This window comes from Rhinoderma darwinii, chromosome 5 (assembly GCF_050947455.1).
Source record: "Rhinoderma darwinii isolate aRhiDar2 chromosome 5, aRhiDar2.hap1, whole genome shotgun sequence".
Taxonomy (NCBI): domain Eukaryota; kingdom Metazoa; phylum Chordata; class Amphibia; order Anura; family Rhinodermatidae; genus Rhinoderma; species Rhinoderma darwinii.
The window spans coordinates 278144458-278159767 of record NC_134691.1 but is presented as its reverse complement, the minus strand read 5'-3'; the positions used below and the strand labels follow the sequence as shown (position 1 = coordinate 278159767).

General features: G+C 43.4%; 1 protein-coding gene across 1 annotated transcript in view; it reads left to right on the top strand.

Annotated features, from left to right (window-relative positions):
- LRRC3B (leucine rich repeat containing 3B) overlaps window positions 1–14133 on the top strand; it is a 249786-nt gene extending 235653 nt beyond the window's left edge. The window contains exon 2 of the mRNA XM_075828612.1: window positions 12592–14133. Within this exon, the coding sequence (XP_075684727.1) occupies window positions 12735–13514 (780 nt within the window). The 5' untranslated portion in view covers window positions 12592–12734 and the 3' untranslated portion in view covers window positions 13515–14133. The remainder of the gene's footprint in view (window positions 1–12591) is intronic.
- Window positions 14134–15310: the final 1177 nt, after the last annotated feature.

The following is a 15310-nucleotide window of genomic DNA, read 5'->3' as shown; positions in this document are numbered from 1 at the left end:
GTTCCCCACTCCTGACTCCAAATCCCTGTGCCGCACGCAAATGCCCCCGTTTTTTGCTACAAAACGGGACATCGCCCGATTAACTTTAATGCGAGCCTTATTGACTCTCTCCACTGACCTAGCCAACCGCCAATGTTTCCTCGGGACTATGTCCGACCACACTATCACCAACTTGGGATAAGAAACCCACAAACACAACATATCGTGTTTGATGTCCCGCACCAACTCACGAAAGGGGCGGACTCCTAAGTCATTCCCACCCACGTGCAACACTAAGACCTCCGGAACCCTATCAAGCCGGGCATATGTCTGGAATTCCGCCAACACCCTGCTCCATGACATACCTCTAAATCCCAGCCAATGCACAACCGCATCCCGTCACGGAATGCGCAACTGGTGACCGTCCGGGCGGACGTCCGCCCTCAAAGCCCCCCAGTGCACGTAAGAATGACCCAGCAACCACACCAAACACGGAAGCGAATCTGAAACAGAAAAACAATTAGACACCACCATATAAAACATTTCTTTAAGCGTTAACAACAAACCTCATAACAAATGGGGGCGGACATAGGACTTAAATCTGTTGGACTCCCAACGACCAATGCGCCGAACCCCTTCATCATCCAACCCCCAGTGCCCCGCTTCAGTTGCTGCGCCAATCCTGAAGGAATGAGATGAATATGAGCCTGCCGCAACCCCAACCGCCGTCAGACATTTATTTTTTTTTTCATACAGCTCCAAACTGAAACCTGGACAAAAACGACCCGTCCACATGACGTAACAAAGGCAAATCTGGAGACCCCGCTCGCGGCTTAAAACCCTGCATGCACTCTACTGGGCACATAACCGACCCCGGGAGGGCGAACAAAACTATCAGCTTACCCTTCCCTAATTGGTCAGATTTTTGAGAAAAACCCCGCCTCCCAGGCGTCCCCTAACCAGTACAAAAGTGCCACCAACCTGTCTCTATCCGTATTGACGTCACCCACCTCTCTTACCCACTCCTCCCACTGCCTCCAACAAGCAGAATAAGCACTCCACGTCGTGCGCGCCAAAGACCTTTTTACCAGTTGTTCTACGGGACCGAGACCAGATCCCAAAGATGTTCCGGACAAGCCAAACAGAGACGTTCCGCTCCCGGTGCCAATTGCCGAAACCGGTCCCACCGCGAGCGAGAAAGAGCATCAGCGATACAATTCCGTACCCCCGGCACATGCACCGCCACCACCCACGCGTTCAACGACAAACACACCAACACTAAATGTCGCAACAATTGAACTACCGGAGGAGAGGACGCCGTGATGTTATTAATGGCCAGCACCACCCCCATGTTGTCGCAGTAAAAACGAACCTTCTTATCCCTGAGCCTGTCCCCCCAAATGGTCGCCGCCACCACGATGGGGAACAGCTCGAGCAGGGCCAGATTCCGCGTGAGTCCACTGGACACCCAACTAGCCGGCCATTGACCTGCGCACCACGGACCTCCCCCGTAAGCCCCAAAACCGCCCGCCCCAGCCGCATCCGTAAAAATATTCAAATCACTCGTATCCTGCGCTGGGGCCATCCACAGCTAGCGACCATTGTACTGGCCCAAGAAGTCATCCCAAACCTGAAGATCAGCTCGGTGCTCCTCCTTGAGCCGCACAAAATGATGCGGCGCACGCACTCCCGCCGTTGCCGCCGCCAACCGTCTACCAAACACCCTCCCCATTGGCATAATCCGGCAGGCGAAATTCAACTTCCCCAGCAGCGACTGAAGCTCCCGCAGCGTCAATTTCTTCAGTCTACAAGCCCGCCGTACCTCCAGCCTCAAAGCACCCAGCTTATCCGCAGGGAGACGACACTCCATTGCCACCGAATCTATTTCAATTCCCAAAAAACAAATCGTCGCTACCGGGCCCTCCGTTTTTTCTGGCGCCAAAGGGATCCCAAAATCCCTTGCCACCTTCTGTAGTGCATAAAGCAAATTACCGCAAACCGGCGAACCCCCCGGCCCAACGCACAAGAAATCATCTAAGTAATGGATCAACGAGTCGACCCCGGATACTCCCCTCGTTACCCACTCCACGAAGCTACTAAACGCCTCGAAGTATGCACAAGAAAGGGAACACCCCATCGGAAGGCACCGATCCACGTAAAAAGCCCCATTCCAAAAACAGCCCAACAGCCGTTGGCTTTCTGGATGAACTGGCAACAACCTGAACGCCGCCTCGATGTCAGTTTTTGCAAGCAGCGCGCCCGGACCCGCAGCCCGCACTAAACCCACCGCCTTATCGAATGAGGTATAAACTACGGAGCACAACTCGTGATCTATCCCGTCATTTACCGACGAACCCTTGGGATACGATAAGTGTTGAATTAAACGAAATTTTCCGGGCTCGCGCTTAGGAACAATACCCAATGGGGACACAACTAAATCTTTTACTGGCGAATCAACAAAAGGCCCCGACATGCGACCCAACGAAACTTCTTTTAACAATTTGTCCGACACGACCTTGGCATGCAAGTAAGCCGATTTTAAATTCCTCCGCGTAACCGGCACCTCATAAGGAGGCGGAGGAATAACGAAACCAACACAAAACCCCTCGTAAAGCAATTTAGCCGCCCTATCCGGATACTCATTTAGATAAGGGGCCATCTTTTCCACCCTCACCGGTGACACCCCCTTGACCAGCCGCGGAGGACTGGTTCCCTGACCTCTTTTTACGCATACATTTTGCCGCCCCGTGTGATGCACCATTACACTCGGAACACACGTGCTTGAACTTGCACGTGGCCCCGAACTTACACTGGCCTTCATTAAATTGCCAGCAAAACCCCGCCTTTTCCCCGCCGCCTTGTCCAACCTGACTAGACTGGCCTCCTTGGCCGGCGCTCCCGGGAAAGGACTGCCTAACCGGAGCCGTAACCCGTAACCAGAGAGCAATATCCTTCTGGTCCCACCGAATCGCCGGCCGAACCGCTTTCCGCTGACGGAATTGCTCATCGTATCGCAGCCACGCCTGACCCCCATACGCCCTATGAGCCTCCCCAATGGCATCAAAATAACAAAACAACGCCGAACAATTTTCCGGCGCCTTTTCCCCTATCACACTGGCTAATATGGCGAACGCCTGCGACCACTTAACGAACGTCTGCGGGATAAGCCTATACCGCCGCCGTTCCTCCTCGTCCTTTTTACTCTCGTCCCGCTTGCTCTTATCTAAATTAAATTTAGCGAGCGGCAAGAGAGAAAAAATCTCAACATATTCGTCCTTCCAGATCCGCTCACGCACCTCCTGCTTTAAATGCGCCCCCAACGGACCTTCGAAACAAACATACACCTCCCCACGAGCACGATCATCAATACGCACCCGATCGCCATCTTTTTGCGCCTCGGTCTGTACCGACACCGCGACCGCCTCTCTAACCGCCGTCACGGGCCGCGCTTGTAACAATCCCACGTCCCCGGGACCCTCCCAAACTACCGCCGGGGACACTTCCGTGACTACCGGCGCCACCGCCCTATCTAGGCGCCCGACCAGCTCTCTCAAGCAACCCACTAAATCTGCCAGACCCGCGCCATCACGCCCGCCCGCGCCACTACCGGCCACCGATGCGACGCTAGCAACCCCCCCGCCGACACCCGACTTAAAAATCGCTGGATATGACAATGATGGAGTTATACACTCACCGGGCTGCACAGGCGCTGTGTTCCCGTCAGCCGGACCATCCTGACCTCGACGATACGCGTCCGGTTCACCTTCCTCCAGCTCCTCTCTCGCAGACGACTGGCCATCCCACCGACATCTTCGGAACGGAGATGATGAAGCGCTGACCGATGGGCCGGCAACCTGCCGCCCGACCGCTGGAACCCAGACTTCCGACCGGACCTGCTGCCTCGACGTCGCTGTAGATCTAGGCGTCCGTCTCGATGATCCTGAAGAAGCCTGCCCCCCTGGCCGGAACATCACCAGGCGGGGCGGCCGTACCTTGTCCTCCGAATCTTCCATCCGATGGGGGAGGGGTGACAGGGAGCCCGGCCTGCGACTCCCTGCATACCGCCGGACACCGTCGCGGCTTGGGATTCCTGCCAGGACGCAGGGCCTGGGAAGAGGCGGTCCTCCCAGCTGCCTGGCCTGCAGCGTCCGTGATCGGGCTCCCTCTGCGACGCCGTGTCCGCGGGACTGCCTCAGGACTGAGGCGCTCTGGAGGTCGGGACCGCCGGGAGGGACGGGTCGACCCGGCCTGAGTCGCCGTCACCCCCGGCAACGCTCTCTGCCTGCTCCGATCAGGAGCGGTTGTTGCCGACTCCCCCCCCCGCCGCCATAGTAATGCTAGGAAGGGGGCCGGGGGAGGGGAGCCTGTCCTCTGCAACAGACCCCGAACGCCGGGCCTGACGTGGCGAAACGGCGTCCGGGATCCTAGTTAATGCAGCCACGGTCTCCTCCAGCCATCCGGGACCGTGGTGCACAGCAGCGGCGAGCAGCCGCTCTAATAATAATGCCTCCAACATAGGGAGTAGCGCGGGCAACGGGGAGCTTGTCTCTCCCTGTGTTACTTCTCCCGCTGCTTCCGGCTCAATGCCGAAAAACAGCGGGAAGCCCAGCAACGGCCCCCTGACTCCTCCTTATCCCTCCTCCACCTCCTCCTCACTCTCCCTCCAACTCTCCCTTACCTATTAACCCTTTCCCTACCAGGGAGGTCATGGAGGCTTCCCCTTAAGCCCTGCAGGCTGTGTCCAGCCTCTTCTATATGTGCTGTGCTATATTTTCAGTTTGACGTTTTAAAATGATTAAATGGATATTGTGAAATTCCCCTTTGAGTCTTCTCCAGTCATTATGTTTTCTTCTGACTTCTAAGTAACACAGATTCTGCAGTTTACAACAACCATGAAATATTTCTGAAGCACAGGGGAGATTAAAATCATTCATCTGTGCTCCAATTTTATATATAGCATACACGATAAAAACATGAAAATCTACAAACGCAATGGCAGCTTCAGTGCACCTGTCTCCCGCTGTTAGCGTGTATGACTGTCTCTCACTTCTGCAGCGATTGCTTGCTGTAAAGAAAAGTCCATTACTCACTTTGAGTTTCAATGTAAGATCGATGCTTGTTAAAAATAGAAATAAAACAAAATAAATGATACCTTTAATCTGTTAGCTACACTCAGATACAAAGAGGTCTTGGAAAGCAAAAGCTTTTTCCTTGACCATTTTTTGTTCTAAAACATTTTCTATAGTTAGGGTATGTTTACACTGAGTTATTTGACGAGTTTTTTGACTCGGAAACCACGCCGCAAAGCTCGTCAAAAACCGGCCGAAAATGGCTCCCATTGATTTCAATGGGTGGCGGAGGCGTCTTTTTCCCACGAGCGGTAAAACCGTCTCGCGGCAGAAAGAAGGGACATGCCCTATCTTCGGGCGTTTACGCCTCTGACCTCCCATTGACATCAATGGGAGGCAGAGAAAGTGTATTTCGCTGAGTTTTTAGCCCATGGCGCTCAATGGCCGTGGGCAAAAACGCAGCGAAAGACGCTGTGAAAATCTGCCTCAAACTTCAAAACTGAATTTTGAGGCAGAATTTCCACCTGCAAAAAACTCTGTGTGAACCCAGCCTTATATTGTTTTATGTGAGGAGTAAAGTATACAAAGCTATTTACTACAGTATAATGCAAACTCTATGGCCTGTACATAATGGCCTGGCAGTTAATGAGGATACATTAACCTACATTTTTTACTCATTTCCCTGATTTGCTTAACTTCACTGCAGTAACTGAATATTATAACTAATATTTCTCTTGTTGCAGTCCTCCGTAGTGTATTTTAAAAACTATGTACCACCTTTCAGTATATGTCGTTACATATGCAGAAGTGGTCACAGGCGGAGGTTGTCTGTTGTATCAGAGACTTCTGCTTCACACTATACTGGCTGCATCTTCGCCTTTTCGAATTTTACCTCATAAAACAACTAGGCCCAGCATTTGACTCCCACCTGAAGATGTAAGTAGGACTAATCTGCATCTCATACTAAGCGACTTCCCCTCACCTGAAGCTGTGATGTCAGTAGTCCCAGTATGGGGACCAGGCTTAGTCATCTGCTGTATGGTTTTGTAACCAGTAACCATTCTTGTATCCGTTGCTGAATGCATTATCTGCTTATCTGTGCCATGGGGAAATGGCTCTCAGGTAACAGCTTGATTCAGTTATATTTTAACAGTGTTTTTGAGACGATTGTAATTAAGCAAGAGTATTATTTCCTGATATAAGACAATGTGAATGTATTATTTCATAGGGTTGCCTTATACAGAGGCCTAACTGGCCTTTCTTTTCTTTTGCTGTTAAAGCAGCATCTCACCGTGCTATAGGATTCACTTGGCTCATAGATTAAAAGAGCATTATGGAAGCTTCTCTATAGAGAAATTGCTCTATATCTGCATCAGGTAGATTATCTCAAGAGACACTGATACTGAACTATTGTATCTTCAGAAGTCTTGTAGAAGCATTCAGCACTATATTCTACATCATGAAATCTGTATTAAATGTGATTATACTGGTTTTAAAGTAATACATCACATTCAATGAATGTTAAGAGCATGAATAACACATAGAGAATGTACTGCGCAGTTGGTCAAAACATGGTGAAAACATGGTCAGTGAAAACATGGATATTTCCAGACAAGGGCATAACTAGGATTCATAGGGACCCATAGTAAAGACAGGGATTAAGCTAGAAAGATATTCTTGCACTTAATTGGGCCCCCTTAACCCCTGGGCCCCATAGCAGCTGCTGTGACTATAGTTACACCCACGTTTCCAGAGAATGTTCCAAGAAATAAGTTGCAGTTGGCAAATAGTAGAGTATGTTCTATAGATAATGGGTTTTCCAAAAGTGAACAAACCCTTTTGGGAGCAGCTATAGGTTTTGCAGAGGTAGCTGATGGACTTGGACCTTGGTGACTGAGGGGGCCCAAAAGTCCTACTACCATATAAGAAGAGACCATGATTATATAAATGGCACATGGGAGGTGGGGGCCCCGTTACAGACTTTGCACTGGGGCCCTGGAACCTCAAGTTACATAACTGCCTTCAATGTTAAAGTCAATAATTCATATAACATTCTGTATTCCAACCTTCTACTAAAGGTATCCTGGACAGTCCAAGTAGCCAAAGTTGGCTTCTGAATTTTATTACATGGTTAAGTACATTCCGGAAATGCTGGATCAGCATAAAACAATAAAAAGGATCTATCAATTCTGAGAAAAACAAAAAAAGTGTCAGTAGATGAAATTATAAGAATGATTTCCTATGAATATAATTAGCAGAACAGCAAGTTTCCCTCAACATTACAGAACACAGTTTATACTTTAATTTCAGCAGAGTGAGGTATAAATCTCATGAGATTCTATTCTTCTCTGCGAGATATCAACTGTAAGGGAAGGTGTTGATCCTATGCAGCATCTGAATGGCAAACGGTAGCCTAATGCTCGGATCTGGCCAAGATTCAGGGTGGGCAAAGCAATTCGCCTGTTTTGCCGTTTTATCAATTTGCTGGTCCATAAAGTACAATGGAAGAATCGATTTTACTCTCAAAAATTTGCTGAAAGTGATCTCAATCCTGGTGAATTAATTCCCCAATGCATCGTACTGGCAGACGAATTAGTGAAAAACAAATTGGGCATAAAATTTGCCTGAACTTTACTTCAAACATAATATTGTTATTTTATTAGCCATGTAATAAGATGTCCCTGTGTATTATGCAGCCCAACTAGGAGGATACAGCTGCTTGTAAAGGATTAATCTTCTAGAAAATAGTACAGTCTTTTCAGTCTTTTTATAAAGGTTTAATCTGAGTCTCTGTATATACACAGAGAGCCAGCAGCAGTCACACACTGAGGAGAAAGCTGTGACAGGATTTACCTCTACTGCTACTGCTTCTTCTAGCCTCCTCTATAATACACAGGAATCAATCTTAGATTGCTGCTAAAATAACAACATCCAGCATGAAATAAGATAGATGCACAGCAGGAAATCTCAAACAGCAAGTGTGAGACTTTCACTCCTCACTGTTGCCAGGTTGTTTCCCTTTCTTAAAGGGCCAGAGCTTTTATTAATAAATTAGAGAAGACATTTTTTAATGATTCTAATTATATGTATTTGGAAAAACTTTATATTTTGGTCTCCAATTACATCATGAGCTTTCCAGGAATTGATAGGCCATTTTTAATCTATTTAAAGAGGCTCTGTCACCACATTATAAGTGCCCTATCTCCTACATAAGGAGATGGGCGCTATAATGTAGGTGACAGCAGTGCTTTTTATTTAAAAAACGATCTGTTTTTACCACTTTATGAGTGATTTTAGATTTATGCTAATGAGTTGCTTAGTGGGCGTCTATTCACAATCTCTGCACTTCGTTACTCTGTCTGTGGTAGTTACAGCAGAGGAAGCGTGATCTTGCGAGATCTTGCTGTAAATGACAGGTCTAAACACTTCAGTATTGTTAATGTGTTAGTATAAGACAGCACATAAGGATCTAGCAAGATCCCTATGCGCTGAGTAAATGAATGGAGAGGAGTGCATGATGCTAATTGGTCAGCGTCATACACTCCCCTGTACAACGCCCACTTGGTCTAAAGTAAAAATACGCTCACTTGCGCATTAAGCAACTCATTAGCATAAATCTAAAATCGCTAATAAAGTGGTAAAAATAGATCGTTTTTTTAAATAAAAAGCACTGCTGTCACCTACATTATAGCGCCGATCTCCTTATGTAGGAGATAGGGCACTTATAATGTGGTGACAGAGTCTCTTTAAAGTGGTTGTATCATCAAAACCCTTATTGGAACATAGAAACACCATAGAGGGGGTCCTTCTAAGAAAGAAGAAACAAGACTTTTCAAGTAGCACCATTTATGACTTTTTTTTAAGACCATTAATATTTGTTTTTATAATAATCCTTTATATATCCGAGTAACGATATCTTGTAATAACCATGACTGAATAACATGTATATAAATTCATAAATGCCTTTTGTTCGCACAAGTGTTACGGGTAAATGCAATGTAAAGAAAGTATGTTCCTTGTTTACATGTTGTCATGGTAATTGAACAGAAATAGCTTTTTTAACCCCCGTCACTGCATGTATGCCCACTTGTTATGAATGGATGTCATGTTCAATGGGTTGAGAAAGGACACTTGACGCCCAAAAGCTTGCCTATGCGTCTGAGCTGTGCTATATAGCCTTTGGTGTTGGAATAAATCCACTTGCTAATTAAGTACTGTGGTCTGATTTTTCTCCATGGATGAATGGATTCATTTCTGTTGCTTATATAACGCCAACATATTACACAGCACTGTACAGAAGTTGTCATTACTGACTGTCCCCATTGGGGTTCAAACTCCATGCAGATGTTGTCTTTGGTCAGATTTAAAACCAGGACCCCAGCACTGCAAAGCAACAATGCGAGGAAGGGAGGGAGGGTTATGTGAGGTGTCCAGTGGTCATTTACGTTATAGAGTAAGAAAATGTGATCAGTTGTGCATATCCGTATCTGTGCATGTTTTATGTTTTATTTGAGTCATTTCAAAGGGAACTGGCTCTTGAGATTTCATGGCAATTCAGGTTCCATAAATGTTAATGCATCACAGATATTGCCTACTAACGGCAGCCAGCTGGTGACAAGATACAATTATTCCATAAATCAATAATTGTTCCCTGTAGATTACACAGTATATCAGTATATATTAGGGCATTTGTGTAAAAAGGGACTGGAAAAATGCATACAGTATGCAAATGTTGACCAGAGAGCATTCAGATGTGGAACTAATGTGTCTGTCTGATATATATGAAGCACATGGAGAAGAAACATAAATAAGAGTATTACTGTCATCACTGGAACTTAATTAACAATTTGTGACAGAATATTGGCACATTTTGCTTAGTAAAGCTTTTTCACTATTTTTACACTCTGAATATGAGGGTAATACCGACACACACACACACAGACACACACACACACACACACATTCATATATATTTTTATATATATACACTACCGTTCAAAAGTTTTGTGTTTTCCATGAAAACTCACACTTATATTTATCAAATGAGTTGCAAAATGACTAGAAAATATAGTCAAGACATTGACAAGGTTAGAAATTATGATTTTTATTTCATATAATAATTTTCTCCTTCAAACTTTGCTTTCGTCAAAGAATGCTCCATTTGCAGAAATTACAGCATTGCAGACCTTTGGCATTCTAGCTGTTCATTTGCTGAGGTAATTGGGAGAAATTTCACCCCATGCTTCCAGAAGCCCCTCCCACAAGTTGGATTGGCTTGATGGGCACTTCTTGCGTACCATACGGTCAAGCTGATCCCACAACAGCTCTATGGGGTTGAGATCTGGTGACTGCGCTGGTCACTCCATTACAGATAGAATACCAGCTACCTGCTTCTTCCCTAAATAGTTCTTGCATAATTTGGAGGTGTGCTTTGGGTCATTGTCCTGTTGTAGGATGAAATTGACTCCAATCAAGCGCTGTCCACAGGGTATGGCATGGCGTTGCAAAAATGGAGTGATAGCCTTCCTTATTCAAAATCCCTTTTACCTTGTACAAATCTCCCACTTTACCAGCACCAAAGCAACCCCAGACCATCACATTACCTCCACCATGCTTGACAGGTGGCGTCAGGCACTCTTCCAGCATTTTTTCAGTTGTTCTGCGTCTCACAAATGTTCCTCTGTGTGATACAAACACCTCAAACTTCGATTAGTCTGTCCATAACACTTTTTTCCAATCTTACTCTGTCCAATTTCTGTGTGCTTTTGCCCATATTAATCTTTTCCTTTTATTAGCCAGTCTCAGATATGGCTTTTTCTCTGCCACTCTGCCCTGAAGGCCAGCATCCCGGAGTCGCCTCTTCACTGTAGATGTTGACACTGGCGTTTTGCGGGTACTATTTAATGAAGCTGCCAGTTGAGGACCTGTGAGGTGTCTATTTCTCAAACTAGAGACTCTAATGTACTTGTCTTGTTGCTCAGTTGTGCAGCGGGGACTCCCACTTCTCTTTCTACTCTGGTTAGAGCCTGTGTGTGCTGTCCTCTGAAGGAAGTAGTTCACACCGTTGTAGGAAATCTTCAGTTTCTTGTCAATTTCTTGCATGAAATAGCCTTCATTTCTAAGAACAAGAATAGACTGTCGAGTTTCACATGAAAGCTCTCTTTTTCTAGCCATTTTGAGAGTTTAATCGAACCCACAAATGTAATGCTCCAGATTCTCAACTAGCTCAAAAGAAGTTCAGTTTTATAGCTCCTCTAAACAGCAAAACTGTTTACAGCGGTGCTAACATAATTGCACAAGGGTTTTCAAGTGTTTTCTAATCATCCATTAGATGTACCATTAGAACACTGGAGTGATGGTTGCTGTAAATGGGCCTCTATACACCTATGTAGATATTGCATTAAAAACCAGACGTTTGCAGCTAGAATAGTCATTTAGCACATTAACAATGTATAGAGTGCATTTCTGATTAATTTAATGTTATCTTCATTGAAAAAAACTGTGCTTTTCTTTCAAAAATAAGGAAATTTCTAAGTGACCCTAAACTTTTGAACGGTAGTGTATATGTAGGCTTAGTCCCAGTTCTGGGTGTATGTGCAGCGTAGGTTCCCACCTATGGAGGACGCCTTGTCATGGCGGGTGGGCAAACACTTTTTGATCGAAATGTGCACTAAGAACCTCCCTATTGTAAGTAGATTTAGTAGTAATGCATATTTATTTATATTTACCGGTTTAGGTTACGTTATTGTTCGCAGTGTGCTGTCGACATTTTTTTTGTCCCTTCCACATTGGACACAACCCTGGCAAACACTGCCAACATGGCCAACCTGACATGTCCTCTGCAGTGGCCGATGCTGAGTAAATATAGAACTACATGACGGCCGTTCAGATGAATATATGGCAAGTCCACCAGAGCTGCCCTTTCTGATCAGGCTCACGGTGAGGTCCCCCACGATGACATCCTTATGCTCTTAATATGCACTGGTGTTGTCTTTATGAGACAACTCTTTGAAGGAAAAAGTGTAACTGTGAATTTATATATCAGTTATAAAAAATGCATTTTTATATTGTAAATTAATAAATTAATAAATTTTTTATAAACTTATGTGGGTCAGCTATGGTGTAAACTAGGTTAATCTTCCCTTTTTCTTCAAACAAAAATACATTCTATCATAATGTTCTTTACCTGCCAATTTCTAATGACCCTTTAGCGGATTGCCAGTGGCCAGACTTGACAAAGTAGTGAACAGTGGCTGGCAGTGTTACAGGAGATGACCATTCAAAACAAGATTAATGCTAGAACTTAGCAGATGACAGATATTGGCATAATAAATTGCAGTACTTCATTTATGGGGGAACATAAAATAAAGAAAAAATTTAACAAATTATAAAAAGATTGTGAGTAATCACCCCCTCATACAACCTCATTTATCCTGACTGTAATAGATATTCTTATAATAAGAAGTTTATATATTATATATGAAGTGATTGCAGGTATACAAATTTCAATCAAAATTGACTGCTGTATTTTTTTCTCTTTTAGGTGCCTTCCCTGAACTGATGAGTGCTACAGTCATTCATTCAAAGAACTCTAAAAAATGAAGCTGCATCTATGCTTTGGCGCATCCTTTATTACTTCTTTTGGGTAAATGAGGAGTAGTCATGTTATTATGCTGACATCTAAGCATGAATTTGGTAGACCTGTGGCTAACACGCTCCCTCTCCATGTGTCTGCTCCTACAAAGCTTTGTTCTGATGATACTGTGCTTTCATTCTGCCAGTATGTGTCCCAAAGGCTGCCTGTGCTCTCATTCCGGAGGCTTAAATGTCAGCTGCAGTAATGCAAATCTCAAGGAAATACCTAGAGACATTCCTCCTGAAACTGTTTTACTCTACCTAGACTCCAATCAGATAACCTCTATCCCTAACGAGATTTTTAAAGATCTCCATCAACTAAAAGTTCTCAACTTATCCAAAAACGCCATTGAATTTATAGATGAACATTCTTTTAAAGGTGTAGCGGAGACCTTGCAGACTCTAGATCTGTCAGATAACCAGATTGTAAGCGTCCATGAAAATGCTTTCAATAACTTGAAGGCAAGGGCCCGGATTGCTAACAACCCCTGGCATTGTGACTGTACTCTTCAGCAGGTTCTACGAAGCATGGCATCTAATCACGAGACTGCTAGCAATGTTATCTGCAAAACTGCCGTGCTAGATGAACATGCGGGACGGGCATTCCTGACTAATGCTAATGATGCTGATCTTTGCAATCTTCCCAAAAGGACAACAGATTATGCCATGTTGGTCACTATGTTTGGCTGGTTCACCATGGTGATATCATATGTGGTATACTATGTACGGCAAAATCAAGAGGATGCAAGACGACATCTTGAATACTTGAAATCCCTGCCAAGCAGGCAAAAAAAACCTGATGAAGCTGATGACATTAGCACTGTGGTATAGTATTTGATGCAGGCTTAGGCAATATGTGGTTTAGCCAGAAAATAGCAGAAAAACGCCAAGTGATTTGGTCCTACAAGAGCTGGAAAGCCACACGCTGCCTACTCCTGATCTAATGTATCAAAGACTGAGATAAGATTTTGGTAATAGATCAGATTTCATTAGAACAAACCAGTTTAGTTCTAATGCTTGTTGTAAACCTTTTTGCCTTTTTGAGAATATATACAGTAGCTAATTTTTTGCCGCTGTTAAGAAACAATACAACAATACAAGATAATCTTTGTCTGAATGGTACGCAATTGTCTCTTTGATGGTATTCCAATCAACTTAATTAACTACGTAGTACATTATCATAACTTAGAATGCATTTCACTATTTAATATTGAAATATTTATTTTTTTAATTTCTAAGAAAATAAAGGCTTAACTTTAAACTGTGTAATACTTAGTTAACTTCGATCGTTCTTTAGAATATGACAAATGACTGGGTTAACTGATTTATTTTTATAGGTTAGTAACCATTATGCAAAACTGGTATTGGTTTAATATAAAATATAACGGCTGAAGCAATGCAGTAAAAAATTAATATCAATTCTACTTTCCATTTTCCTCCCTAAGCAACCATGTGTATGTATATATATATATATATATATACATATATATATATATACACATATATACATAGATATATATTTGTATATATATACATATATATATATATATATATGTTTATATATATATATATATATATATGTGTGTGTGTACAAATATATATATATATAGTAGGGGCAATGTACTAGTTTTTCGACAGATCCATAACTACAGTTAGAGATACTGGGCAGTAACATGCTGTGGTCATATTTGGACGCTATCACTGAATGTACAGTAAGTTATATATGCACATTGGCATAAAATATACTAGTAATGAGATGGAAGCACAGGCGTGTGGAACGCAACTTATTTTCTAAAACTGTATTTCTGTACAACCCTAGTACACTGATTCTACCATACAGTCCGTTTAGTATGAGTCACCAGTGTCTTAAGCCACAGAACACATAGTGTTCACAGAGAGGTGGACTATTACCAATGTTTTCCCCTGCAGGAAAAAAACAACTATGGGGAACAATTTCTAGTGAGCCCTTTACATGCTATGTGTAACAAAATCAATTATAGTAATGCAAGTTTCTTGCCTTTTTATCAATAAAAAAATCTCAACACAAAATGTGGTGCATTGGATATTGCTTTTTATTTATTTTTTCTATCTAAGAGTGAATTTCCTTTTTTATTGCATGTTTATTAATTGTCTAATGCATTGCTTATTATAAAGATTATACAGTACATTAGAATTATAGAATATGAAATACTTCACCCACAATATGTAAAATCATGTGTAGCCTCTTTTTTCTGTTTTTTGGCACCTATCATGGGATAAAATATGATACTGCATATTTAAACAGATTTAATTATTAATATTATTATTATTATTATTATTATTATTATTATTATTATCAACAATCTCCAAAGACATTAGCAACATTAGGGCCTTGTTCACAAAGAGTAAAATTCACGTGGAATCCCTTCTTCATACGAAGCAGAATTTTTGGCACGTGGAATTGAAAACAGCAACGCAGAAAAAAAAGGAGTGACATGTCATTTCTAGATGCGGTCATTTAAATGAGGCAGAAATGTGACAGATTAACAGAAATATTGTTGTTTACATCCAGAGGCTAAAACTCATTCCCGATAACGTGTTGACTTTGTACAAAGGACCTCTCGGCTCTCCTGACATATTTGTTCTAT